We start from the raw sequence: 27,187 nt of genomic DNA on the forward strand, positions 1-27,187 counted from the left end.
AAGTCACTAACAAGGACAAAAACAGATGTTAAAAATAAACACACAACAACAGAAAAAATGGAAATAGAACAGAACAACAAAAAAACTACCCCCCAAAAACAAAATGACAAACAAAAAACAGAATTAGTATTAATTGAAAATGAAAATAAATTTGAACTAGTTGAAACTGGTAGCCAAAAAAGACAGTCAAGACAAAGTAAATCTAAAAGTCCCAGACCAAAACCCAAAAAAAGCCTCTCACCAGAAACAAGAAACAGACCATCCACTTCCAAAAGAAACACCCAAACTAACATCGAAACTATGGACGTAGACATAAACACCAACAGTCCAAAACCAAAAGAAAATATAAACCATGACTAACAAAATCCTACAGTGGAACATAAGAGGATTAAAAATTAATATCGAAGAAATGCAAATACTTATCAAATCCTTATGTCCTGCAATAATTTGCCTACAGGAAACACACTTAAAAGAAAATGACAAAATTAACATAAAACACTACTCAATATACAACCACATAAACAAATTATCATGCAAAGCCACCGGTGGATCATCAATACTGATAAACGAAAACATTCCACACAGCAAAGTGAACTTAAAAACAAATATGCAAGCTGTTGCAATAACTGCAACACTACACAAAACAGTAACCCTATGCTCACTCTATATACCACCAAATGAAACAATAAACGAAACAGAATTAAACAATATAATCAAACAACTACCTAAACCTTTTCTACTGTTGGGAGACTTCAATAGTCACAATATATGGTGGGGCAGTAAAAAAAACAACAAAAGAGGCCAAACCATAGAAAAAATAATTAACCAAAATGATCTATGCCTACTCAACAACAAAGAGAATACATATATGCACCCACCAACGGGAACCCTATCAGCAATCGATATAACACTATGTGACCCAACTATATACATGGATTATAGCTGGAGAACACATAAGGATACATGCGGAAGTGACCACTTCCCAATCATAATAGAAAACGAGAATCCCAAGCCAGAAGACAAAACACCCCGCTGGAATTTACAAAAGGCAAATTGGGAAAATTTCCAAAATACATGTCAATACAGATTAATACCTGAAGCGAATCCTGACTTAGAACACATCACATATTTCAGCAACACCCTACTCACAATAGCCGAGGAGAACATACCAAAAAGTTCCACTACTACAAAATATAACAAACCCTGGTACAATAAAGAATGCAAAGAAGCTATAAGAGCCAGACGTGCAAACCTAAGGAAATTCAAAAACAGTCCAACGAAAGAAAATTTGGACACCTATAAAAACAGCAAAGCCAAAGCACGGAAAACTATCAAAGAATCAAAACGGAACTCGTGGAAAGACTATGTAACAAAAATTAATCAAAACACAAAACCCAAAAAAGTATGGGAGATGGTCAGAAAAATAGCAGGAAAAAATACAAAGAACCCTATTAAACACCTTATATGCGACAACACAAAGATTACCGACAAACAAAATATCGCAAATAAATTAGCAGAACAATTCTCAATGAACTCATCATCAAAAAACCAAAATAAAAAATTCCAAGCTATAAAGAAAAATGAAGAAAAAATAAAAATAAACTTCAAATCAAAAAATGAAGAAAACTACAATCAATTATTCAACAGTGCAGAACTAGAGGAGGCAATAAACAAATCTCCCGATACAGCAGTCGGCCCCGACGAGATCCATTATCAATTCCTCAAAAAACTACCAAAACCATCACTGGACTACTTATTACAAATTTACAATGAGATATGGATAACTAACAACATTCCAAAAAACTGGAAGCAGGCAACAGTAATCCCAATACCCAAACCAAAAAAAGACCATACAAACCCAACAAACTACCGACCCATTGCACTAACTAGTTGTTTGTGCAAAACTTTTGAGAGAATGATTAACGAAAGGTTAAATTGGTACTTGGAAAGCAAAAATCTAATTACAGAAAGCCAGTCGGGTTTCAGGAAAAATAGAAGCCCCACCGATCACTTAATAAAACTGGAAACACGCATAAGAGAAGCATTTGCAAAAAAAGAACATCTAATAGCAATTTTTTTTGACATGCAAAAGGCGTATGACACCGCTTGGAAATACGGAATCCAAAAAGACCTGTATGAACTAGGACTTAGGGGTAGAATGCCAGAAATTATCAGAAATTTCTTAACAAATAGAAACTTCCAAGTACGGATGGACAACACTTATTCAGTCCAAAAAGATCAAGAAATGGGGGTCCCCCAAGGCAGTATCCTGTCTGTCACCCTCTTCAACATTAAAATAAACAATATCATAAAAAACATAGACCCAGGAATTGAAAACGCCCTATACGTGGACGACCTACTTATATACTACCAATCTAAATATATACAAACAGCCGAACGCAAACTACAACTCTGTCTGAATAAAATAAACAAATGGGCCATAGAAAATGGATTTACATTCTCAGAGGAAAAAACTAAATGCATCCACTTTTGCAAATTACGAAAATTCCACCACGACCCCAACCTGAAACTGGATAACAAGAACATCCCACTCACCGACCAACATAAATATTTAGGTATTATATTCGATAAAAAATTGAACTTTATACCGCATATAAAATATTTAAAAGCAAAATGCCAAAAGACAATGCAATTGATCAAAGTCCTAGCACACACCGATTGGGGTGCAGACAAAGTCACATTATTGAAATTATACCAAACCCTAATCAGATCTAAAATGGACTATGGATGCTTCATCTATGGAGCAGCAAGGAAGTCCTACATAAAAGAACTAAATACAATCCATCATCAAGGATTAAGATTAGCCTTGGGAGCATTTAGAACCTCTCCAGTAGAAAGCCTCTATATAGAGGCCCATGAGCCTCCACTGATTCTAAGACGACAGAAGTTAGCGCTACAATATTACCTAAAGCTGGTATCGTGTCCAACAAATCCTGCATACCAATGTACCCTCCACCCACAATACACACATCTCTTCAACAAGAAAGAAAATATCATCAAGCCCTACAGCCTCCGGATAAAAAACCTTCTCACAGAAGCCCAAATGGACATTACAAAAATACATAAATATAACAAATCAAAAACTCCACCCTGGATGATCAAACAACCACACATAATATTAAAATTAAATAAATATCCCAAAACGAAAACCCACCCATCAACCTTCCATGAAGAACTACTTATCATCCAGAATACATACAAAGAATATACACAAATCTACACTGACGGATCAAAAGATGGAGATAAAGTAGAATGCGCAGCCATCCACAAAAAAATAAAACTAAAGAAAAGGCTCCCAAACGAATCTTCTATTTTCAGCGCAGAAGCAACAGCCATAGATTCGGCACTGAATATAATAACCAATGATGACCATCAAAAATATATCATATTTACTGACTCACTTTCAATACTCATATCTCTAAAAGAAAAAAAAATGACAAACCCACTTATTACAAAATTGCTAAACAAAATAGATGCCATAACCATGAAAAAAAACATTATCTTTTGCTGGATACCAAGCCATATCGGCATATACATGAATGAACAAGCAGATAAGGCAGCAAAGGAAACTCTGCAACAAAACCACATAAGTGGAAAAATCCCCTATACAGACCTAAAGACTAAAATAAACACATTTTTGAAGAGAAAATGGCAAGAAAACTGGAGCTCATGCACCAAAAACAAACTATTCCAAATAACACCAAATATTGGAACGAGAAACACCAAAAAGTTAACAAGAAAGGAAGAGGTAGTAATGACCAGACTGCGAATAGGTCACACTCACATCACCCACTCACATCTACTAAAAGGGGAGGAGACACCAAACTGTATAACGTGTCAAGAACCCTACACAATACACCATATACTGACAAACTGCATTGACCTTGAACAAATCCGAACAAAGTATTACCAAGAAAAAAATCTGAAAACAATATTAAACAAGATTGATCCCCAAAAAATTATCAATTTTCTGAAAGAAACTAAAATATACTCAAAAATATAAGGAAAGACCCCCCCCCCCCAAAAAAAAAAGAAAAACCTTAAGAAGAACAAACCAATATTTAACACAACATAACGAACCTTTCGGCATTAAATGACCCCAAAGTGGTTGATATGCCGTAAAACAGAACAAACAAACAAACAAACAAACCTATAACTCTTGAGCCTTGTATATTTACATCATAAACGATGCTTCCTCCATTGTACATAAATAAATCTTATAAAATTCTTATTTTTATAAAAGATGTAGGGAATAAAACCATGCCCTCTGTCCACGAAATATAAAGCTGACCATGTGTAACTCCATATTTTAAAGCAATCGTCAGAGTAGTGGTCCGCACAAATAGGATTAGCTAGCAAATACTGATATTTGAATTGAGTTTTGGATATTTGTGTTGTTCTCCATTATAAATTATTAGCATACATCTTATAAAACTCTTATTTTTATACAAGATGTAGGGAATAAATACATACTTGATATGCTATTCATTATGTAGCAAAATATCCATTGAAAGACTTCATCACACCTACTCTGGAGGACCTTTCCATAACAATTTCATGAAAAGAAAATAGAAAGAAACGAGTTAGAAGAGTATGAGTAGAATTCTCAACCTGAATGCTTGCTGGCCACATAAAGTTGCTGACGACAAATATATCAAGCTGGCCATATTTTAAAGCCATCATCCAAGTAGCAATCAACACAAACAGGATTAGCTAGCAAATACTGACGTGCATTTGAATGTGAAATTGTTTGCTGAATGGAACATGCTACTTATTTGATTTGCTCAATCAATCGTTGAGACATTTGTCTTAACCAGATTAGCATGGTAGGTTAAATCATTTTATTTTTTTTATAACAGGAATGCTATCTTTCTAAAAAGATTGTATAGAGCCTTTTTATGTTAAATACTTTGCTGAAAAATGTAAGTTTAAATAACTCTTCAGAGTTACAAAAATTTATTTGTTTTTATTAGCTACTAGCAAGCCTATCTACTTCAACTAAACGATCCCATAAGCCTTTTTGGATCTTCAGGCATGGTAGATATCCATGTATCATATCTGTCATTTCCAATTTCACTCGGAAGGCTTATGTTGTCTCATTGATTATAGTTTTCAGATAGATCTTAAATATTTTGCAAGGCAAGATAAAACTTGTTTTTTGGCTGATTCAAATACACACATTCTAACTGCACTTTCCTATTCAGTCGCTCATAATAGGTGGCATCCAATCAGAGGCAACAATTGTTTACATTTTTCATTTTGTCTCCTGCTGAGGTTAGATATTTAATGAATGACTTTTAACTTCTCTTATGTTCTCATTTCGTTTGTGCTACCTGCCAAGATCATGTAATATTCAACTATTCTCCTTCTTGTCTTAAGTGGATTACCATGCATTTTGGGGCCATCTACATCTGTTACAAGAAAAAGGATCGCCTCTTCTTGTAAATAAGAACATTAGATAAGTGAAAATGAGATTAGGATAGACCGAGATTTGAACTTTGTAAGCAAGGTTCAGAAATAGATTCAGAAAATTGAATGTTAGAATTTCGCATTGTTCAATTTCATATAAAATAGTTTAGATATGTTTGTTTGCAAAATAAATTTAATTGTTCAATTTTTTTTTATGAAAACTGAATTAAAATAAGGTCAGCTAGAAAATAATGAACAATGCAATTTAAAAACATATTGAAAAATAAGTTAGGTTGAAAAATAGGTTACTGAGAATTCTTTGTCTACAAAAATGGTTTGGGAACATGTGCTGAACCACGTATGTTTAGGCCATGTGAGTCGATCATGTTTTGAAGCCATATATGGCGTCATAGCAAAAATGAATTCTCAACATAGGAGCTAGTTTCAGTCGAGTCAGGGAAGACGAAGATCGGAGACAGCCAAGTCCGGATCGGAGTCAGCAGAGTCGGGAGGACAGCTGACATGATCAAGAGGAGGGTCCCTTTAGAAGCGAAGGGAGAACGTTTAATCATGTAGATTGACTTTGAATTCCTTGACGTCATCATCATTCGACTGGTCGATATGATAATAAAGAAGTCCTCATCATGTTTTTGCAAAACTGTGTCGTGTCGTCATTCAACAATGAAAGGTAACATGTGAAACATCCTTAGTATGAACTTTGTCTCTACTCATCGTTACTAATGAACTTTGTATAACCCATCCTAAGTAATGTGTCCCCCTCTCTTTCATAAGTAATGACTCTCCCCTCCTGTGTTAAAAGAACTGATCACCCCCTCTCTCTTCTCTAATATATGTGTGTTAAAAGAAACATCACAGAACTGTATAAATGTCTTCTCTCCCTCATCACCATCGTATATATGTACCCATCATCTTAAAAAAGACCCCCATCCCTTTGCAACTTGAAACATTTCAGATGATTGAGAGCATGTTATATGGTTGTACCAGTCAAAATGTAATACTACACAATTTCTAATGGAAGATTTTACAGTGAAATTCAGTGTTTTCCATCTGATGCACTGCAACCAATATTGTGTCGCTTTGATGTCTTGCAGTTATACAAAGTAAAACTCAAACATGTTTTTCTATTCTTTGGATTACTGTTCTCATCTTGAGTATTGTTTTCATGTTTCAGTCGATGTAACCTCTAACTTTCTTCAGGTGTATATTGTTGAATTCAGGAATCTTTGGCAGAATTAAGGAATCCGTACATTTTGAATGGAACTCTATTTAATCCATTAGTGTAGCATGCTTTCATTCTATAGGCCATGACTGAGTAGAAAGTCCTAAGTGATTTGCAATTGTAATTTGAATGTTGCTCACAGTGAGGATTGAACCTTCAATGTTAAGAAGAGTGTAACTTTACAATTGAATGTTCCTATTTACTTTGCCTTCCCATGGGACAGCTATTTTTTTTAACGTGGAGAAAGAAATAAAAATTGTCTCTGTCGTGAAGGATTTCTCCTCCACTGACGGAACAAGAAATTGAAGTGCAGCATCTGAAGAACAGATACTACACTTTGACCTTGGCCCGTAGGCCAAGAAGTCTTCTCTCATCTACTATGCCACAGATCATTGTGGACAATTTTAGGATGAATTTTATTATCTATTCTATAAAAAAAAAGTCTGTCAGTGTGCGTGTTTGCATGTCTGCTAAAAAATTTTCTCATGCGTATCATACATGCACTAACTTGGCATTGTTAGAAAGACTGAACTCTCAGGCAAATAATATCCGAAAATTGGAAAAAAATGGTCAATTATTTTGTGTAGAAATATTGTTTTCTTTGAGGGAGGTGGGGGTCAGATAAAAACCTGCCTTTCAACGCGATTTGCAAACCACGCATGTGCTAATTATTGATACCTTCTATTGTTTTTTGTCCCCCCCCCTTGCTTTCAGTTTTGCTTTTGGCTGATGGCACTTTCTTTTTTTTGGTTTTTTTTTTTTACGACCAAACAATGCCAGGCACCCACCTGCAACCATGGTCATGTTTTTTTTAATGTGGAGAAAATTTGGCTGCCAGAAAGATCTTTCGTTCACTGATTAAGACAGAACAGATGACATTATCAAAACTGATGCTACACTTGGAATTATTTGCAAAATAAAATTACAATTAAAATTTTGAACAAATTAGACACAAGGCCATCAAAAGTGTGGCGTAAAAGGAAGGTTGTGGGTCATCCTTTGTTTATCCTGTTAATTCCACTCTTAGCTAGAATCATTGCAGTCACCACGATACCACATTTACTCTAGAGAGAAATCCTACTTAAAATATCCCCTAATGTGTTGATAATTTTAATTTATTTAAACTACACTTTGATCCTAGCCAAAAGGTCAAGGGTCATCAATTATGCCAAATAACTGCTTTAAAATGAAATATTTAGTTGTCTTTCAAAGTCAATAATTTTTTTGTTTTTTCCGAGAGATAGAATGTTACCTTAACAATTGTTATTCTTTGACTCTTTTCCAGGAAATGGTTTTATATCTACATCCTCCTTGGTTGAACTTCTACAAGAATTGGATCTAGGAACGGAAAAGGAATAGTAAGTATTACGTTAATGGAATAAATAAAATTCTACGGAGTGCCAATATATTATATTAGAATTTTGATTGAGTATACCTATTTATTAGGATTTAGATGTATCTGCTCTAATCTATGACATTATGAACTCGGGTGGTGAAGTTAGCTCAATCGACTCTGAGTGAATGCTGCCACAAGTACAATTAAGATATATCATTCTGACCAAAGCTATAAATCATAAAAAGATTATAACATATCTTTCAAGTGTAAGGGTTTCAATTATGGGATGTATTTAGTTTAATTTACTTTTAAAGTAGTAAAAAGAGGATGGAAGCTCTTCATGAAAATCCAAATACCATCGATTTTTCGTGAAACCTTATCAATAGGTATTAGATATCAATAAATATTCTTCAAATTTCAACTTTAAAGTATTTTATAAAGTTTTATAGGGAACATGGTATGGGCACAGTTCCCACTCCACTCCACCCCCAATTGAAAAATCTAATATTTCCATTTACCTTGGAGTTGATACATATTCATTAGACACCAATCAGACTGAATTCTTAAGATTCCTTAAGCTTAAGCCTTAAATTAGCAATACATATGGCCGTTAAAACGCTTTGGATAATCACAGATTTCAAGGGATTTCTGCTAAAATAGTCATATTTTAAAAACCAAAGCACTTTAAGTCTTCAAAATACCACCATTTTGTTCAGAAATGAATATACTTTCAAATGAATTAGTAAATAACATACATTATATATTTTTAGAGTCTTAAACAAATAAAGTGATAAAAATGTGAACATCATAAAACGGCATTTTCGGTAAGATTTTGTAACGACCCCCCCCCCCCAATTTCTAAACATTCGTACCATTTCTGTTAAGAATTTTTTAATGAAATTTGGAAATTAGCCAAAAGAGATGTCATTTTTAATAATTTCGAGTGTCCGAAATTCATTTGAGCACTCGTTTTTTGTTTTTTTTTGTGTTAAAAAAAGATTTGAAAATGATGAGTATTGAAAGTTTTGAAAAAAAATTTCTTCGGACACTCACTAATAAATAAAACAATTTTTTTACTATGTTTATTTGTTAAAAAGATGATTGGACAGTGTTTTCTCTAGTGGTACGTAGCAATTTAAAAACATAATATTCGAAAAAATCGTTATGAATTTGAATCAAGACTTCTGTAGTGATAGCAGCAGCAGCGATAACATGGCGTAAACAGTCATTTGTTTTAATTTATTCCAAATCGATTTTTTTTTTTTTAAATTGAAAATCTGGTTATAAAAAAAAATTCTTACATGTTTAGTTAGAGCTATTTTGTTATCAACCATACAAATATTTTTAAAAATTGGGTAGTAGTAAATTTTAAAATATTTTAACAAGCGAAAATGTGAAATATGATGGCTTTGTTCACGTGTACGAACGGTACACACACTTCTAATTTTCGTCCCTTAAATGTTTTCAGTGAATTATTATCGAATGGAAACTAATTTACCCGATTATTAAAAAAAAAAAAATAAATAAATAATCAATATTTAAATATTTGTAGGTGCTCAGTTAAAAAATAACAACGGTAGGAAAAGACATGAAATGTAATTAAAAATCAAAATAACATTAATTCAAAATTTTTAACAATTTGTCAGCTTTAGCAAAAACTTGTTTCTTTTTTTATATTTAAATAGAATTTAAATACTTGATATTTTTCCAAGCATCATGTTTTTTGTTAGAGGGGCGTCACTTTTATAAATAACATTTATTTTTGTCTGTTTGTCATAGTTCTTGTAAAGTTTCACAATGGGTATCAAACACCCTCTTAAAAAAAAAAAACTTGCTTAATTCTATGTCTGAGTGGCAAGCCTCCTCCTAAAACCTTTAGCCTTAATAATAACGCTAAGTACAAGTGGCAGAGCTCCCACTAAACAAACTTCCTCGATGAGCTCATATAAATGTTAAAAAAAAAAAAAAGCATAAAAAAACGTTTAAAGAAAAGTGCGCATGATTAATCCCCCCCTCCCCAATAAATTGGTCAACTGTCCTAAAACGTCTTGAAATGGTGAATTATTTTACATTTATGTGAAACCAACCCCCACTCTAAATTCTAAAATTGTTTTTGTTTTGTTTCTATCAAGTCTTCAGGATGTTCACACATAATTTTCCTTAGCCCTATCATTAACCCAAAGTCAGTCAGATGGGGAGGGGGTAACAGAACGTATTAATCTACAATAATACCAAAGAAATATTGCAATATATTCATTTTTAACCAATCCTAGATTTCGATTTCAGTTGTTGGCACATAAAATGCATTACAACTAAACTTTGAGTTCTCTAACTTTTCTTTTAATGAATACATGGCATGTTTAAGCAATCGCAGCATATTTATGTGCAAATTTATATGACAAATTTCATTGCTTAGTCTTGTGTTTTAACAAAGATATAGCATTTTTACTGAAAAATAGTGCAAAAAATGTGACAAAATGCACATGGTTTTAAAGAGGGGAAAATATCCAAACACGCAGGGCATAAAAATAGTCATAACTTCCTTGATTTTAATTGGATTTTAAAAATTTAAAAAGATTCTCTTAGCTTTTCAAGCTCTTTCTATATATACCAATATTGAAATATTTTAAGCCATTTAAATTTTTTCATGTGTATTGCTACTTAAATTTTATACATTTTTTTTTTTTTTTATCAAAATTAGAATAAGGATACTAGACATGAGGTTTAATACTGTATCTTGATTTTAATATTCATAAGGGGATGTTTCTTGTAAATTATAAATATATGAAATATTTTCATATGTTTATTGACGTTTTAAGAACATAATTATAATTATTTTTAATTTTTTTTTCTAACAAATGTGTGCTTAGATGTCAAAAAAAAAAAAAATATATATATATATATATATATATATAAAAGTTTTTCTATATAATGAAATCATAACAAATGTACTTGTAGTGTGCTTGCAATCCATTTGTGAAGTTGTGTGTATTGAATTCTGAAGTTCTAAATGCTATAAAATGTATAACAGTTATAAGTATATATCGTTTACATGGAAGCTTAAGGTTTAGATGTAATGGTTTTCATAGAATGAATATATGATGGATGAAAAAAAAAAAATGACTTTTTTTTTTTTTCACTTCAAACAAAACATTGCTACTGAAGAGTTAATGATCTACTGCGATAGGGGTTAGATTGGTTGACTTTATTGGGCAGCAGGATGTTTGTCTGCATTACATTTAAATTTTTGTACATTAGTAGAATTAAAATAAACTAGAGAGGACATTCCAAAGGCAAGCAATCTGAGAAAAGAAACTGAGAATCTGGGAACATCTACAGTGAAGTTGAAAGTATTTGCATTGAGGGACTACAAGTGCACTAAGTTTATCGAAATACATTCAGTTGAAGTACAGGAATACAATGCTGTAGTGTTGTGACAGGGTCGAGAGTTTGGCAGATAGTGCGATACCTGTTTTTGCACATTGTTCAGGAAGGAGGGGCTAGTAGTTAGGTGCACCAGCCTAGATATGCATGGGTGAATAGTAGCTTTATAGAGATTTTCTGCTAATGTTATTTTAAAATGCTTTCTAAGAGCAGCAGTTGAGCTACACTGTAATCTGCAAAATTATAGAATAAATAATTGTTCCCAGCTACGTCATTGAACTGGGGATTTTTTTTTGATTTTTTTAGTGAGATGAGATGCTGATTTCCATGCATGTGCAGCATTCATGAACATCATACTAATGAATGTTTTTGTTAGCATGGTATCTTCTATCGATGGGGAAAGGAAGTCTTTTGGCATTTGGGCATACTGCTCTGACTGTCACAAGTATAAAGACTGAAAAAGGGTGGAAGCTGTATATCCTCCTGGCACAACTCTATTAAACGTCAGCAATTCATCTGGTCTGAAAATCCACAACAGATTCAGACACATAATACTGTTATAATTTATTTATTCGATTCTTATACTTATGATGATGAATGTTCTTTTGTTGTTCATGTTATAAGTAAGAATAATTGTCTTAAGAGAGATGAGGCAGTCTTAGGAGAGTTCATGTTGTAAGACATTAACACATTAACATTGTTAAAGAAGAGATGTGGACATTAACAAGAGAGTATATAAAGAGAGGCTGAGTGAGAGTTTATAAATGAGTGCGATTGCATATAAATACATTTTGAGAAAGTGTTTTCATATCTAGATAGACAGATTGATAATTGAGAGGTTACCATTTATGCCGATGGATTGACAGGTTGGCATTTATGTTTTGACAGTTCGTATGAACGGCAGTGTTTGTATAACATAAATAGACACATATACTTTCTAACACATATTTTTTAGATGAATTTCAAATAGATTGTACACATAAATAGACAATACCTTTTTCATGTAATGATGGACACAGGAGACGCAGTTATAAAAACACATTGAACATTTATTCTTCCCTGACCGGTTGGGGGCTTTGCGTCCAAGAATTCAAAGCTTCACATATTAAGTTTCAAAGTGACCGTCTCGCTTCCTAGACGTTCAAATTCCAAACTCCAGACTCTCTCTGAGTTCCTCACTGACTAACTCTCACTTCCTATATTGAGAAATCCATGCATGTCCGGCCAACGTGACCAAACTCGCGTGCAACCAACATGCGCGACTTGCACGTTTCCAACATTCTGATTTCCCAATAACCTATTTTTTCTTTTGTTGTTTTCAAAGGAATTCAACCTGCATATCTAATTCATTTAACCCATATTTTATTATCCACATTCTTTTAACAATGAATAGTTTATTTATTATTTATTTCATCAGAATTAACAATTTACTGGACATTCCATTTAAACCTGTTCTTTAAAACTTATATCCAAGGTTCGATTTCTGCTTTCTCTCATTTTATTTTCATTTTAAGTAATCTCTCTATTTTTATACTTACATGAAAAGGGGACAGCCCTTATCATGTAACAATACCTCGATTATACACAGTAAATTTTGAACTAAATTTGTTTATTCAATAGTATTCTTTAACATGCAAACATCTTTGGTCATCTTAAACTACAATAAGTAATATATGTTAAGTTTGTGCTGTGATTACAATGTTAATGAGTATGAAATCGTCAAATTTATATCACAGATTAATACGGGCACAAAGTTAATATAACACATAAATTCTGCAAACAAAATATGTATTAAGTGTACCTTATTACAATATCTTATGATTAATTCCTTCATATAAAAAAGTATGAAATGTGCCCTGTGCCAAGTATGTATCATCTATTCGTATGTAAAATGAGTATGAAACGTACCGTGTGCCAAGTGTGTCTGTTATTCCTGTGCAAGATAAGTATGAAATGTATCCTGTCCTTAGTATATATCACCTATTCCTGTGCCGTATAAGTATGAAATTTAGCCTGTGCAAAATTTGTATAGCCTATTCCTGTGCAGAATCGGGTATGAAATGTATCCTATGGCAAGTTGGAATAACCTATTCCTGTGCCAAACAAGTATGAAATGTACACTTTGCTAGATATGCATCACCTATTTCTTAACCTTGTAAAAAAACTATCACTTATTCCTGTGCTATATAAGTATTAAATATATCCTCATACAACTTATTCATGTGCCAAACAAATTTGAGTGCTACTCTGTGCTAAGTATGTATCACCTATTCCTTTACAGAAAAAAAAAGAAAATACCCTCTGCCAAGTTTGTATCACTTATTCCTGTGCCAAACAAGTATCAAAGCTACCTTGTACCAAGTATTTATCACTTATTCTTGTAGCAAATAACTATAAAAGCTACTCTGTGCCATGTAAATATCACCTACTCCTGTACCAAATAAATGGGAAACATATCCTACAGCCATGTATGTATCACGTATTCCATGGGCAAAATAAGTATGAAGTATACATTGTTCCAATTTTCTATGAACTATTCCATTGCAGAATAAATATAAAATGTATGCTCTGCCACGTTTATATCACCTATTCCTATTCAAAATAAGTATGAAATGAACCCTGTTTAAATGTCACCTATTCCTATTCAAAATAAGTATGAAATGAACCCTGTTTAAATGTCACCTATTCCTTTCCGAATAAGTATGCGTTATCGATTCTTGTGCCAAATAAGTATGTGTCATCGATTCTTGTGCACAATAAAGAATGCGTCATCGATTCTTGTGCCAAATAAGTATGCATCATCGATTCTTGTGCCAAATAAGTATGCGTCATATATTCCTGTACCAAATAAGTATGCGTCGCCTATTCCTGTGCCAAATAAGTATGCGTCGCCTATTCCTGTGCCAAATAAGTATGCGTCGCCTATTCCTGTGCCAAATAAGTATGCGTCGCCTATTCCTGTGCCAAATAAATATGCGTCGCCTATTCCTGTGCCAAATAAATATGCGTCGCCTATTCCTGTGCCAAATAAGTATGCGTCGCCTATTCCTGTGCCAAATAAGTATGCGTCGCCTATTCCTGTGCCAAATAAGTCTGCGTCGCCTATTCCCGTGCCAAATAAGTATGCGTCGCCTATTCCCGTGCCAAATAAGTCTGCGTCGCCTATTCCCGTGCCAAATAAGTCTGCGTCGCCTATTCCCGTGCCAAATAAGTCTGCGTCGCCTATTCCCGTGCCAAATAAGTCTGCGTCGCCTATTCCCGTGCCAAATAAGTCTGCGTCGCCTATTCCCGTGCCAAATAAGTCTGCGTCGCCTATTCCCGTGCCAAATAAGTCTGCGTCGCCTATTCCCGTGCCAAATAAGTCTGCGTCGCCTATTCCCGTGCCAAATAAGTCTGCGTCGCCTATTCCCGTGCCAAATAAGTCTGCGTCGCCTATTCCCGTGCAAAATAAGTCTGCGTCGCCTATTCCCGTGCCAAATAAGTCTGCGTCGCCTATTCCCGTGCCAAATAAGTCTGCGTCGCCTATTCCCGTGCCAAATAAGTCTGCGTCGCCTATTCCCGTGCCAAATAAGTCTGCGTCGCCTATTCCCGTGCCAAATAAGTCTGCGTCGCCTATTCCCGTGCCAAATAAGTCTGCGTCGCCTATTCCCGTGCCAAATAAGTCTGCGTCGCCTATTCCCGTGCCAAATAAGTCTGCGTCGCCTATTCCCGTGCCAAATAAGTCTGCGTCGCCTATTCCCGTGCCAAATAAGTCTGCGTCGCCTATTCCCGTGCCAAATAAGTATAAAAGGAACACTGTACCAAGTATGTACACTTACTCCTCTGCCAAATAAGTATAAAAGCCACCCTGATTCAAGTATGCGTCGCCGCCTACTGTGCCAAATAAGTATACGTCGCCGCCTCCTTTGCCAAATAAGTATAAAATCTACCCTGTGCCAAGTACCTATCACCTATTCCGTGTTTAATAAGTAATAAAAGCCACCGTGTTTCAAAGTATACGTCGCCGCCTCCTATTCCAAATACGTATACAATCTACCCTGTGCCAAGTACGTATCAACTATTTCTGCGCCAAATAAGTATACCGACTCCTATGCCAAATAAGTATTAAATCTACCCTGTGCCAAGTACGTATCACCTATTCCTGTGCCAAATAAGTGTAACAGCCACCCTGTTTCAAGTATGCGTCGCCGAGTCCTGTGCCAAACAAGTATGCGTCGCCGAGTCCTGTGCCAAACAAGTATGCGTCGCCGAGTCCTGTGCCAAATAATTATGTGTCGCCGACTCCTGTGCCAAATAATTATGTGTTGCCGACTCCTGTGCCAAATAAGTATGCATCGCCGACTCCTGTGCCAAATAGGTATGCGTCGCCGACTCCTGTGCCAAATAAGTATAAAACCTAAAATCTACCCTGTGCCAAGTACGTATCACCTATTCCTGTGCCAAATAAGTATAAAAGCCACCCTGTTTAAAGTATGTGTCGCCGACTCCTGTGCAAAATAAGTATGCGTCGCAACCTCCTCTGCCAAATAAATATAAAATCTACCCTGTGCCAAGTACGTATCATCTATTCCTGTGCCAAATAAGTATAAAAGCCACCCTGTTTCAATGTATGCGTCGCTGACTCCTGTGCCAAATAATTATGTGTCACTGACTTCTGTGCCAAATAAGTATGCATCGCCGACTCCTGTGCCAAATAGGTATGCGTCGCCGACTCCTGTGCCAAATAAGTCTGCGTCGCCGACTCCTGTGCCAAATAAGTATGCGTCGCCGACTCCTGTGCCAAATAAGTATGCGTCGCCGACTCCTGTGCCAAATAAGTATGCGTCGCCGACTCCTGTGCCAAATAAGTATGCGTCGCCGACTCCTGTGCCAAATAAGTATGCGTCGCCGACTCCTGTGCCAAATAAGTATGCGTCGCCGACTCCTGTGCCAAATAAGTATGCGTCGCCGACTCCTGTGCCAAATAAGTATGCGTCGCCGACTCCTGTGCCAAATAAGTATGCGTCGCCGACTCCTGTGCCAAATAAGTATGCGTCGCCGACTCCTGTGCCAAATAAGTATGCGTCGCCGACTCCTGTGCCAAATAAGTATGCGTCGCCGACTCCTGTGCCAAATAAGTATGCGTCGCCGACTCCTGTGCAAAATAAGTATGCGTCGCCGACTCCTGTGCCAAATAAGTATGCGTCGCCGACTCCTGTGCCAAATAAGTATGCGTCGCCGACTCCTGTGCCAAATAAGTAAAAAATCTACCCTGTGCCAAGTACGTATCACCTATTCCTGTGCCAAGTAAGTACAAAAGCCACCCTGTTTCAAAGTATGTGCTGCCGACTCCTGTTCAAACTAAGTATGCGTCGCCGACTCCTGTGCCAAATAAGTATAAAAGCCACCCTGTGCCAAATAAGTATTCGTCGCCAACTCCTGTGCCAAATAAGTATGCGTCGCCGACTCCTGTGCCAAATAAGTATAAAATCTACCCTGTGCCAAGTACGTATCACCTATTCCTGTGCCAAATAAGTATAAAAGCCACCCTGTGCCAAATAAGTATTCGTCGCCAACTCCTGTGCCAAATAAGTATGCGTCGCCGACTCCTGTGCCAAATAAGTATAAAATCTACCCTGTGCCAAGTACATATCACCTATTCCTGTGCCAAATAAGTATAAAAGCCACCCTGTGCTAAATAAGTATTCGTCGCCAACTCCTGTGCCAAATAAGTATGCGTCGCCGACTCATGTGCCAAATAAGTATAAAATCTACCCTGTGCCAAATAAGTATTCGTCGCCAACTCCTGTGCCAAATAAGTATAAAAGCCACCCTGTTTAAAGTATGTGTCGCCGACTCCTGTGCAAAATAAGTACGCGTCGCCACCTCCTGTGCCAAATAAATATAAAATCTACCCTGTGCCAAGTACGTATCATCTATTCCTGTGCCAAATAAGTATAAAAGCCACCCTGTTTCAATGTATGGGTCGCCGACTCCTGTGATAAATAAGTATGCGTCGCCGACTCCTGTGCCAAATAAGTATGCGTCGCCGACTCCTGTGCCAAATAAGTATGCGTCGCCGACTCCTGTGCCAAATAAGTATGCGTCGCCGACTCCTGTGCAAAATAAGTATGCGTCGCCGACTCCTGTGCCAAATAAGTATGCGTCGCCGACTCCTGTGCCAAATAAGTATAAAAGCCACCCTGTGCCAAATAAGTATTCGTCGCCAACTCCTGTGCCAAATAAATATCCGTCGCCGACTCCTGTGCCAAATAAGTATAAAATCTACCCTGTGCCAAGTACGTATCACCTATTCCTGTGCCAAATAAGTATAAAAGCCACCCTGTTTCAATGTCTGTGCTGCCGACTCCTGTTCAAAATAAGTATGCGTCGCCGACTCCTGTGCCAAATAAGTATAAAAGCCACCCTGTGCCAAATAAGTATTCGTCGCCAACTCCTGTGCCAAATAAGTATGCGTCGCCGACTCCTGTGCCAAATAAGTATAAAATCTACCCTGTGCCAAGTACGTATCACCTATTCCTGAGCCAAATAAGTATAAAAGCCACCCTGTTTAAAGTATGTGTTGCCGACTCCTGTGCAAAATAAGTATGCGTCGCCACCTCCTGTGCCAAATAAATATAAAATCTACCCTGTGCCAAGTACGTATCATCTATTCCTGTGCCAAATAAGTATAAAAGCCACCCTGTTTCAATGTATGGGTCGCCGACTCCTGTGCCAAATAAGTATGCGTCGCCGACTCCTGTGCCAAATAAGTATAAAATCTACCCTGTGTCAAGTACATATCACCTATTCCTGTGCCAAATAAGTATAAAAGCCACCCTGTTTCAGTGTATGTGCTGCCGACTCCTGTTCAAAATAAGTATGCGTCGCCGACTCCTGTGCCAAATAAGTATAAAAGCCACCCTGTGCCAAATAAGTATTCGTCGCCAACTCCTGTGCCAAATAAGTATGCGACGCCGACTCCTGTGCCAAATAAGTAAAAAATCTACCCTGTGCCAAGTACGTATCATCTATTCCTGTGCCAAATAAGTACAAAAGCCACCCTGTTTCAATGTATGCGTCGCCGACTCCTGTGCCAAATAAGTATGCGTCGCCGACTCCTGTGCCAAATAAGTATGCGTCGCCGACTCCTGTGCCAAATAAGTATAAAATCTACCCTGTTCCAAGTACGTATCACCTATTCCTGTGCCAAATAAGTATAAAAGCCACCCTGTTTCAATGTATGCATCGCCGACTCCTGTGCCAAATAAGTATGCGTCGCCGACTCCTGTGCCAAATAAGTATAACATGTACCCTGTGCCAAGTACGTATCATCTGTTCCTGTGCCAAATAAGTATAAAAGCCACCCTGCTTCAATGTATGCGTCGCCGACTCCCGTGCCAAATAAGTATGCGTCGCCGCCTCCTGTGCCAAATAAGTATGTGTCGTCGCCTCCTGTGCCAAATAAGTATGCGTCGCCGCCTCCTGTGCCAAATAAGTATGCGTCGTCGCCTCCTGTGCCAAATAAGTATGCGTCGTCGCCTCCTGTGCCAAATAAGTATGCGTCGCCGCCTCCTTTGCCAAATAAGTGTGCGTCGCCGCCTCCTGTGCCAAATAAGTGTGCGTCGCCGCCTCCTGTGCCAAATAAGTGTGCGTCGCCGCCTCCTGTGCCAAATAAGTATGCGTCGCCGCCTCCTGTGCCAAATAAGTAAAAAATCTACCCTGTTCCAAGTACGTATCACCTATTCCTAAGCCAAGTAAGTACAAAAGCCACCCTGTTTCAATGAATGCGTCGCCGACTCCTGTGCCAAATAATTATGTGTCGCCGACTCCTGTGCCAAATAAGTATGCATCGCCGACTCCTGTGCCAAATAGGTATGCGTCGCCGACTCCTGTGCCAAATAAGTATAAAATCTAAAATCTACCCTGTGCCAAGTACGTATCATCTATTCCTGTGCCAAATAAGTATAAAAGCCACCCTGTTTCAATGTATGCGTCGCCGACTCCTGTGCCAAATAAGTATGCGTCGCCGACTCCTGTGCCAAATAAGTATGCGTCGCCGACTCCTGTGCCAAATAAGTATGCGTCGCCGACTCCTGTGCCAAATAAGTATGCGTCGCCGACTCCTGTGCCAAATAAGTATAAAATCTACCCTGTGCCAAGTATGTATCACCTACTCCTGTGCCAAATAAGTATAAAAGCCACCCTGTGCCAAATAAGTATTCGTCGCCAACTCCTGTGCCAAATAAATATGCGTCGCCGACTCCTGTGCCAAATAAGTATAAAATCTACCCTGTGCCAAGTACCTATCACCTATTCCTGTGCCAAATAAGTATAAAAGCCACCCTGTGCCAAATAAGTATTCGTCGCCAACTCCTGTGCCAAATAAGTATGCGTCGCCGACTCCTGTTCCAAATAAGTATAAAATCTACCCTCTGCCAAGTACGTATCACCTATTCCTGTGCCAAATAAGTATAAAAGCCACCCTGTTTCAATGTCTGTGCTGCCGACTCCTGTTCAAAATAAGTATGCGTCGGCGACTCCTGTGCCAAATAAGTATAAAAGCCACCCTGTGCCAAATAAGTATTCGTCGCCAACTCCTGTGCCAAATAAGTATGCGTCGCCGACTCCTGTGCCAAATAAGTATAAAATCTACCCTGTGCCAAGTACGTATCACCTATTCCTGAGCCAAATAAGTATAAAAGCCACCCTGTTTAAAGTATGTGTTGCCGACTCCTGTGCAAAATAAGTATGCGTCGCCACCTCCTGTGCCAAATAAATATAAAATCTACCCTGTGCCAAGTACGTATCATCTATTCCTGTGCCAAATAAGTATAAAAGCCACCCTGTTTCAATGTATTGGTCGCCGACTCCTGTGCCAAATAAGTATGCGTCGCCGACTCCTGTGCCAAATAAGTATAAAATCTACCCTGTGTCAAGTACATATCACCTATTCCTGTGCCAAATAAGTATAAAAGCCACCCTGTTTCAGTGTATGTGCTGCCGACTCCTGTTCAAAATAAGTATGCGTCGCCGACTCCTGTGCCAAATAAGTATAAAAGCCACCCTGTGCCAAATAAGTATTCGTCGCCAACTCCTGTGCCAAATAAGTATGCGACGCCGACTCCTGTGCCAAATAAGTAAAAAATCTACCCTGTGCCAAGTACGTATCATCTATTCCTGTGCCAAATAAGTACAAAAGCCACCCTGTTTCAATGTATGCGTCGCCGACTCCTGTGCCAAATAAGTATGCGTCGCCGACTCCTGTGCCAAATAAGTATGCGTCGCCGACTCCTGTGCCAAATAAGTATGCGTCGCCGACTCCTGTGCCAAATAAGTATAAAATCTACCCTGTTCCAAGTACGTATCACCTATTCCTGTGCCAAATAAGTATAAAAGCCACCCTGTTTCAATGTATGCGTCGCCGACTCCTGTGCCAAATAAGTATGCGTCGCCAACTCCTGTGCCAAATAAGTATAACATGTACCCTGTGCCAAGTACGTATCATCTGTTCCTGTGCCAAATAAGTATAAAAGCCACCCTGCTTCAATGTATGCGTCGCCGACTCCCGTGCCAAATAAGTATGCGTCGCCGCCTCCTGTGCCAAATAAGTATGTGTCGTCGCCTCCTGTGCCAAATAAGTATGCGTCGCCGCCTCCTGTGCCAAATAAGTATGCGTCGTCGCCTCCTGTGCCAAATAAGTATGCGTCATCGCCTCCTGTGCCAAATAAGTATGCGTCGCCGCCTCATTTGCCAAATAAGTGTGCGTCGCCGCCTCCTGTGCCAAATAAGTGTGCGTCGCCGCCTCCTGTGCCAAATAAGTGTGCGTCGCCGCCTCCTGTGCCAAATAAGTATGCGTCGCCGCCTCCTGTGCCAAATAAGTAAAAAATCTACCCTGTTCTAAGTACGTATCACCTATTCCTAAGCCAAGTAAGTACAAAAGCCACCCTGTTTCAATGTATGCGTCGCCGACTCCTGTACCAAATAATTAAGTGTCGCCGACTCCTGTGCCAAATAAGTATGCATCGCCGACTCCTGTGCCAAATTGGTATGCGTCGCCGACTCCTGTGCCAAATAAGTATGCGTCGCCGACTCCTGTGCCAAATAAGTATGCGTCGCCGACTCCTGTGCCAAATAAGTATGCGTCGCCGACTCCTGTGCCAAATAAGTATAAAATCTACCCTGTGCCAAGTACGTATCACCTACTCCTGTGCCAAATAAGTATAAAAGCCACCCTGTGCCAAATAAGTATTCGTCGCCAACTCCTGTGCCAAATAAGTATGCGTCGCCGACTCCTGTGCCAAATAAGTATAAAATCTACCCGTGCCAAGTACGTATCACCTATTCCTGTGCCAAATAAGTATACAAGCTACCCTGTTTCAATGTATGCATCGCCGACTCCTGTGCCAAATAGGTATGCGTCGCCGACTCCTGTGCCAAATAAGTATAAAATCTACCCTGTGCCGAGTACGTATCACCTATTCCTGTGCCAAATAAGTATAAAAGCCACCCTGTGCCAAATAAGTACGCGTCGCCAACCCCTGTGCCAAATAAGTATGCGTCGCCGACTCCTGTGCCAAATAAGTATAAAATCTAAAATCTACCCTGTGCCAAGTACGTATAACCTATTCCTGTGCCAAATAAGTATAAAAGCCACCCTGTTTAAAGTATGTGTCGCAGACTCCTGTGCAAAATAAGTATGCGTCGCCACCTCCTGTGCCAAATAAATATAAAATCTACCCTGTGCCAAGTACGTATCATCTATTCCTGTGCCAAATAAGTATAAAAGCCACCCTGTTTCAATGTATGCGTCGCCGACTCCTGTGCCAAATAAGTATGCGTCGCCGACTCCTGTTCCAAATAAGTCTGCGTCGCCGACTCCTGTGCCAAATAAGTATGCGTCGCCGACTCCTGTGCCAAATAAGTATGCGTCGCCGACTCCTGTGCCAAATAAGTATGCGTCGCCGACTCCTGTGCCAAATAAGTATGCGTCGCCGACTCCTGTGCCAAATAAGTATGCGTCGCCGACTCCTGTGCCAAATAAGTATGCGTCGGCGACTCCTGTGTCAAATAAGTATATAATCTACCCTGTGCCAAGTACGTATCACCAACTCCTGTGCCAAATAAGTATAAAAGCCACCCTGTGCCAAATAAGTATTCGTCGCCAACACCTTTGTCCAAATAAGTATGCGTCGCCGACTCCTGTTCCAAATAAGTATAAAATCTACCCTGTGCCAAGTACGTATCACCTATTCCTGTGCCAAATAAGTATAAAAGCTACCCTATTTCAATGTATGCATCGCCGACTCCTGTGCCAAATAAGTATAAAATCTACCCTGTGCCGAGTACGTATCACCTATTCCTGTGCCAAATAAGTATAAAAGCCACCCTGTGCCAAATAAGTATGCGTCGCCAACCCCTGTGCCAAATAAGTATGCGCCGCCGACTTCTGTTCCAAATAAGTATGCGTCGCCGACTCCTGTTCCAAATAAGTATGCGTCGCCGACTCCTGTGCCAAATAAGTATAAAATCTACCCTGTGCCAAGTACGTATAACCTATTCCTGTGCCAAATAAGTATAAAAGCCACCCTGTTTAAAGTATGTGTCGCCGACTCCTGTGCAAAATAAGTATGCGTCGCCACCTCCTGTGTCAAATAAATATAAAATCTACCCTGTGCCAAGTACGTATCATCAATTCCTGTGCCAAATAAGTATAAAAGCCACCCTGTTTCAATGTATGCGTCGCCGACTCCTGTGCCAAATAAGTATGCGTCGCCGACTCCTGTGCCAAATAAGTATGCGTCGCCGACTCCTGTGCCAAATAAGTATGCGTCGCCGACTCCTGTGCCAAATAAGTTTGCGTCGCCGACTCCTGTGCCAAATAAGTTTGCGTCGCCGACTCCTGTGCCAAATAAGTTTGCGTCGCCGACTCCTGTGCCAAATAAGTATGCGTCGCCGACTCCTGTGCCAAATAAGTATGCGTGGCCGACTCCTGTGCCAAATAAGTATGCGTGGCCGACTCCTGTGCCAAATAAGTATGCGTCGCCGACTCCTGTGCCAAATAAGTATGCGTCGCCGACTCCTGTGCCAAATAAGTATGCGTCGCCGACTCCTGTGCCAAATAAGTATGCGTCGCCGACTCCTGTGCCAAATAAGTATGCGTCGCCGACTCCTGTGCCAAATAAGTATGCGTCGCCGACTCCTGTGCCAAATAAGTATAAAATCTACCCTGTGCCAAGTACGTATCACCTACTCCTGTGCCAAATAAGTATAAAAGCCACCCTGTGCCAAATAAGTATTCGTCGCCAACTCCTGTTCCAAATAAGTATGCGTCGCCGACTCCTGTGCCAAATAAGTATAAAATCTACCCTGTGCCAAGTACGTATCACCTATTCCTGTGCCAAATAAGTATACAAGCTACCCTGTTTCAATGTATGCATCGCCGACTTGTTGTGCCAAATAGGTAAGCGTCGCCAACTCCTGTGCCAAATAAGTATAAAATCTACCCTGTGCCGAGTACGTATCACCTATTCCTGTGCCAAATAAGTATAAAAGCCACCCTGTGCCAAATAAGTATGTGTCGCCAACCCCTGTGCCAAATAAGTATGCGTCGCCGACTCCTGTTCCAAATAAGTATGCGTCGCCGACTCCTGTGCCAAATAAGTATGCGTCGCCGACTCCTGTGCCAAATAAGTCTGCGTCGCCGACTCCTGTGCCAAATAAGTCTGCGTCGCCGACTCCTGTGCCAAATAAGTCTGCGTCGCCGACTCCTGTGCCAAATAAGTCTGCGTCGCCGACTCCTGTGCCAAATAAGTCTGCGTCGCCGACTCCTGTGCCAAATAAGTCTGCGTCGCCGACTCCTGTGCCAAATAAGTATAAAATCTACCCTGTGCCGAGTACGTATCACCTATTCCTGTGCCAAATAAGTATGCGTCGCCAACCCCTGTGCCAAATAAGTATGCGTCGCCAACCCCTGTGCCAAATAAGTATGCGTCGCCAACCCCTGTGCCAAATAAGTATGCGTCGCCGACTTCTGTTCCAAATAAGTATGCGTCGCCGACTCCTGTTCCAAATAAGTATGCGTCGCCGACTCCTGTTCCAAATAAGTATGCGTCGCCGACTCCTGTTCCAAATAAGTATGCGTCGCCGACTCCTGTTCCAAATAAGTATGCGTCGCCGACTCCTGTGCCAAATAAGTATGCGTCGCCGACTCCTGTGCCAAATAAGTCTGCGTCGCCGACTCCTGTGCCAAATAAGTCTGCGTCGCCGACTCCTGTGCCAAATAAGTCTGCGTCGCCGACTCCTGTGCCAAATAAGTCTGCGTCGCCGACTCCTGTGCCAAATAAGTCTGCGTCGCCGACTCCTGTGCCAAATAAGTCTGCGTCGCCGACTCCTGTGCCAAATAAGTATGCGTCGCCGACTCCGGTGCCAAATAAGTATGCGTCGCCGACTCCTGTGCCAAATAATTATGCGTCGCCGACTCCTGTGCCAAATAAGTATGCATCGCCGACTCCTGTGCCAAATAGGTATGCGTCGCCGACTCCTGTGCCAAATAAGTATAAAATCTAAAATCTACCCTGTGCCAAGTACGTATAACCTATTCCTGTGCCAAATAAGTATAAAAGCCACCCTGTTTAAAGTATGTGTCGCCGACTCCTGTGCAAAATAAGTATGCGTCGCCACCTCCTGTGCCAAATAAATATAAAACCTACCCTGTGCCAAGTACGTATCATCTATTCCTGTGCCAAATAAGTATAAAAGCCACCCTGTTTCAATGTATGCGTCGCCGACTCCTGTGCGAAATAAGTATGCGTCGCCGACTCCTGTGCCAAATAAGTATGCGTCGCCGACTCCTGTGCCAAATAAGTATGCGTCGCCGACTCCTGTGCCAAATAAGTATGCGTCGCCGACTCCTGTGCCAAATAAGTATGCGTCGCCGACTCCTGTGCCAAATAAGTATGCGTCGACGACTCCTGTGCCAAATAAGTATAAAATCTACCCTGTGCCAAGTACGTATCACCAACTCCTGTGCCAAATAAGTATAAAAGCCACCCTGTGCCAAATAAGTATTCGTCGCCAACTCTTGTGCCAAATAAGTATGCGTCGCCGACTCCTGTTCAAAATAAGTATAAAATCTACCGTGCCAAGTACGTATCACCTATTCCTGTGCCAAATAAGTATAAAAGCTACCCTGTTTCAATGTATGCATCGCCGACTCCTGTGCCAAATAAGTATAAAATCTACCCTGTGCCGAGTACGTATCACCTATTCCTGTGCCAAATAAGTATGCGTCGCCGACTCCTGTGCCAAATAAGTATGCGTCGCCGACTCCTGTGCCAAATAAGTCTGCGTCGCCGACTCCTGTGCCAAATAAGTCTGCGTCGCCGACTCCTGTGCCAAATAAGTCTGCGTCGCCGACTCCTGTGCCAAATAAGTCTGCGTCGCCGACTCCTGTGCCAAATAAGTCTGCGTCGCCGACTCCTGTGCCAAATAAGTCTGCGTCGCCGACTCCTGTGCCAAATAAGTCTGCGTCGCCGACTCCTGTGCCAAATAAGTCTGCGTCGCCGACTCCTGTGCCAAATAAGTCTGCGTCGCCGACTCCTGTGCCAAATAAGTCTGCGTCGCCGACTCCTGTGCCAAATAAGTGTGCGTCGCCGACTCCTGTGCCAAATAAGTGTGCGTCGCCGACTCCTGTGCCAAATAAGTGTGCGTCGCCGACTCCTGTGCCAAATAAGTGTGCGTCGCCGACTCCTGTGCCAAATAAGTGTGCGTCGACGACTCCTGTGCCAAATAAGTGTGCCTCGCCGCCTCCTTTGCCAAATAAGTGTGCGTCGCCGCCTCCTGTGCCAAATAAGTGTGCGTCGCCGCCTCCTGTGCCAAATAAGTGTGCGTCGCCGCCTCCTGTGCCAAATAAGTATGCGTCGCCGCCTCCTGTTCCAAATAAGTAAAAAATCTACCCTGTTCCAAGTACGTATCACCTATTCCTAAGCCAAATAAGTACAAAAGCCACCCTGTTTCAATGTATGCGTCGCCGACTCCTGTGCCAAATAATTATGTGTCGCCCACTCCTGTGCCAAATAATTATGTGTTGCCGACTTCTGTGCCAAATAAGTATGCATCGCCGACTCCTGTGCCAAATAGGTATGCGTCGCCGACTCCTGTGCCAAATAAGTATAAAATCTTAAATCTACTCTGTGCCAAGTACGTATCACCTATTCCTGTGCCAAATAAGTATAAAAGCCACCCTGTTTAAAGTATGTGTCGCCGACTCCTGTGCAAAATAAGTATGCGTCGCCACCTCCTGTGCCAAATAAATATAAAATCTACCCTGTGTCAAGTACGTATCATCTATTCCTGTGCCAAATAAGTATAAAAGCCACCCTGTTTCAATGTATGCGTCGCTGACTCCTGTGCCAAATAAGTATGCGTCGCCGACTCCTGTGCCAAATAAGTCTGCGTCGCCGACTCCTGTGCCAAATAAGTCTGCGTCGCCGACTCCTGTGCCAAAAAAGTCTGCGTCGCCGACTCCTGTGCCAAATAAGTCTGCGTCGCCGACTCCTGTGCCAAATAAGTATGCGTCGCCGACTCCTGTGCCAAATAAGTATTCGTCGCCAACTCCTGTGCCAAATAAGTATGCGTCGCCGACTCCTGTGCCAAATAAGTATAAAATCTACCCTGTGCCAAGTACGTATCAACTATTCCTGTGCCAAATAAGTATAAAAGCCACCCTGTGCTAAATAAGTATTCGTCGCCAACTCCTGTGCCAAATAAGTATGCGTCGCCGACTCATGTGCCAAATAAGTATAAAATCTACCCTG

At 40.0% G+C, this 27,187-nt stretch overlaps 1 protein-coding gene across 1 annotated transcript in view; it reads left to right on the forward strand.

The window, feature by feature from the left end:
• LOC145263839 (ubiquitin carboxyl-terminal hydrolase MINDY-3-like) overlaps positions 1-27,187 on the forward strand; it is a 77,694-nt gene that overhangs the window by 37,717 nt on the left and 12,790 nt on the right. The window contains exon 10 of the mRNA XM_080120914.1: positions 7,956-8,028. Within this exon, the coding sequence (XP_079977040.1) occupies positions 7,956-8,028 (73 nt within the window). The remainder of the gene's footprint in view (positions 1-7,955; positions 8,029-27,187) is intronic.

The sequence above is a fragment of the Euprymna scolopes genome, chromosome 39, assembly GCF_053919585.1.
Source record: "Euprymna scolopes isolate OS-2025 chromosome 39, ASM5391958v1, whole genome shotgun sequence".
In the NCBI taxonomy this organism is placed as follows: domain Eukaryota; kingdom Metazoa; phylum Mollusca; class Cephalopoda; order Sepiida; family Sepiolidae; genus Euprymna; species Euprymna scolopes.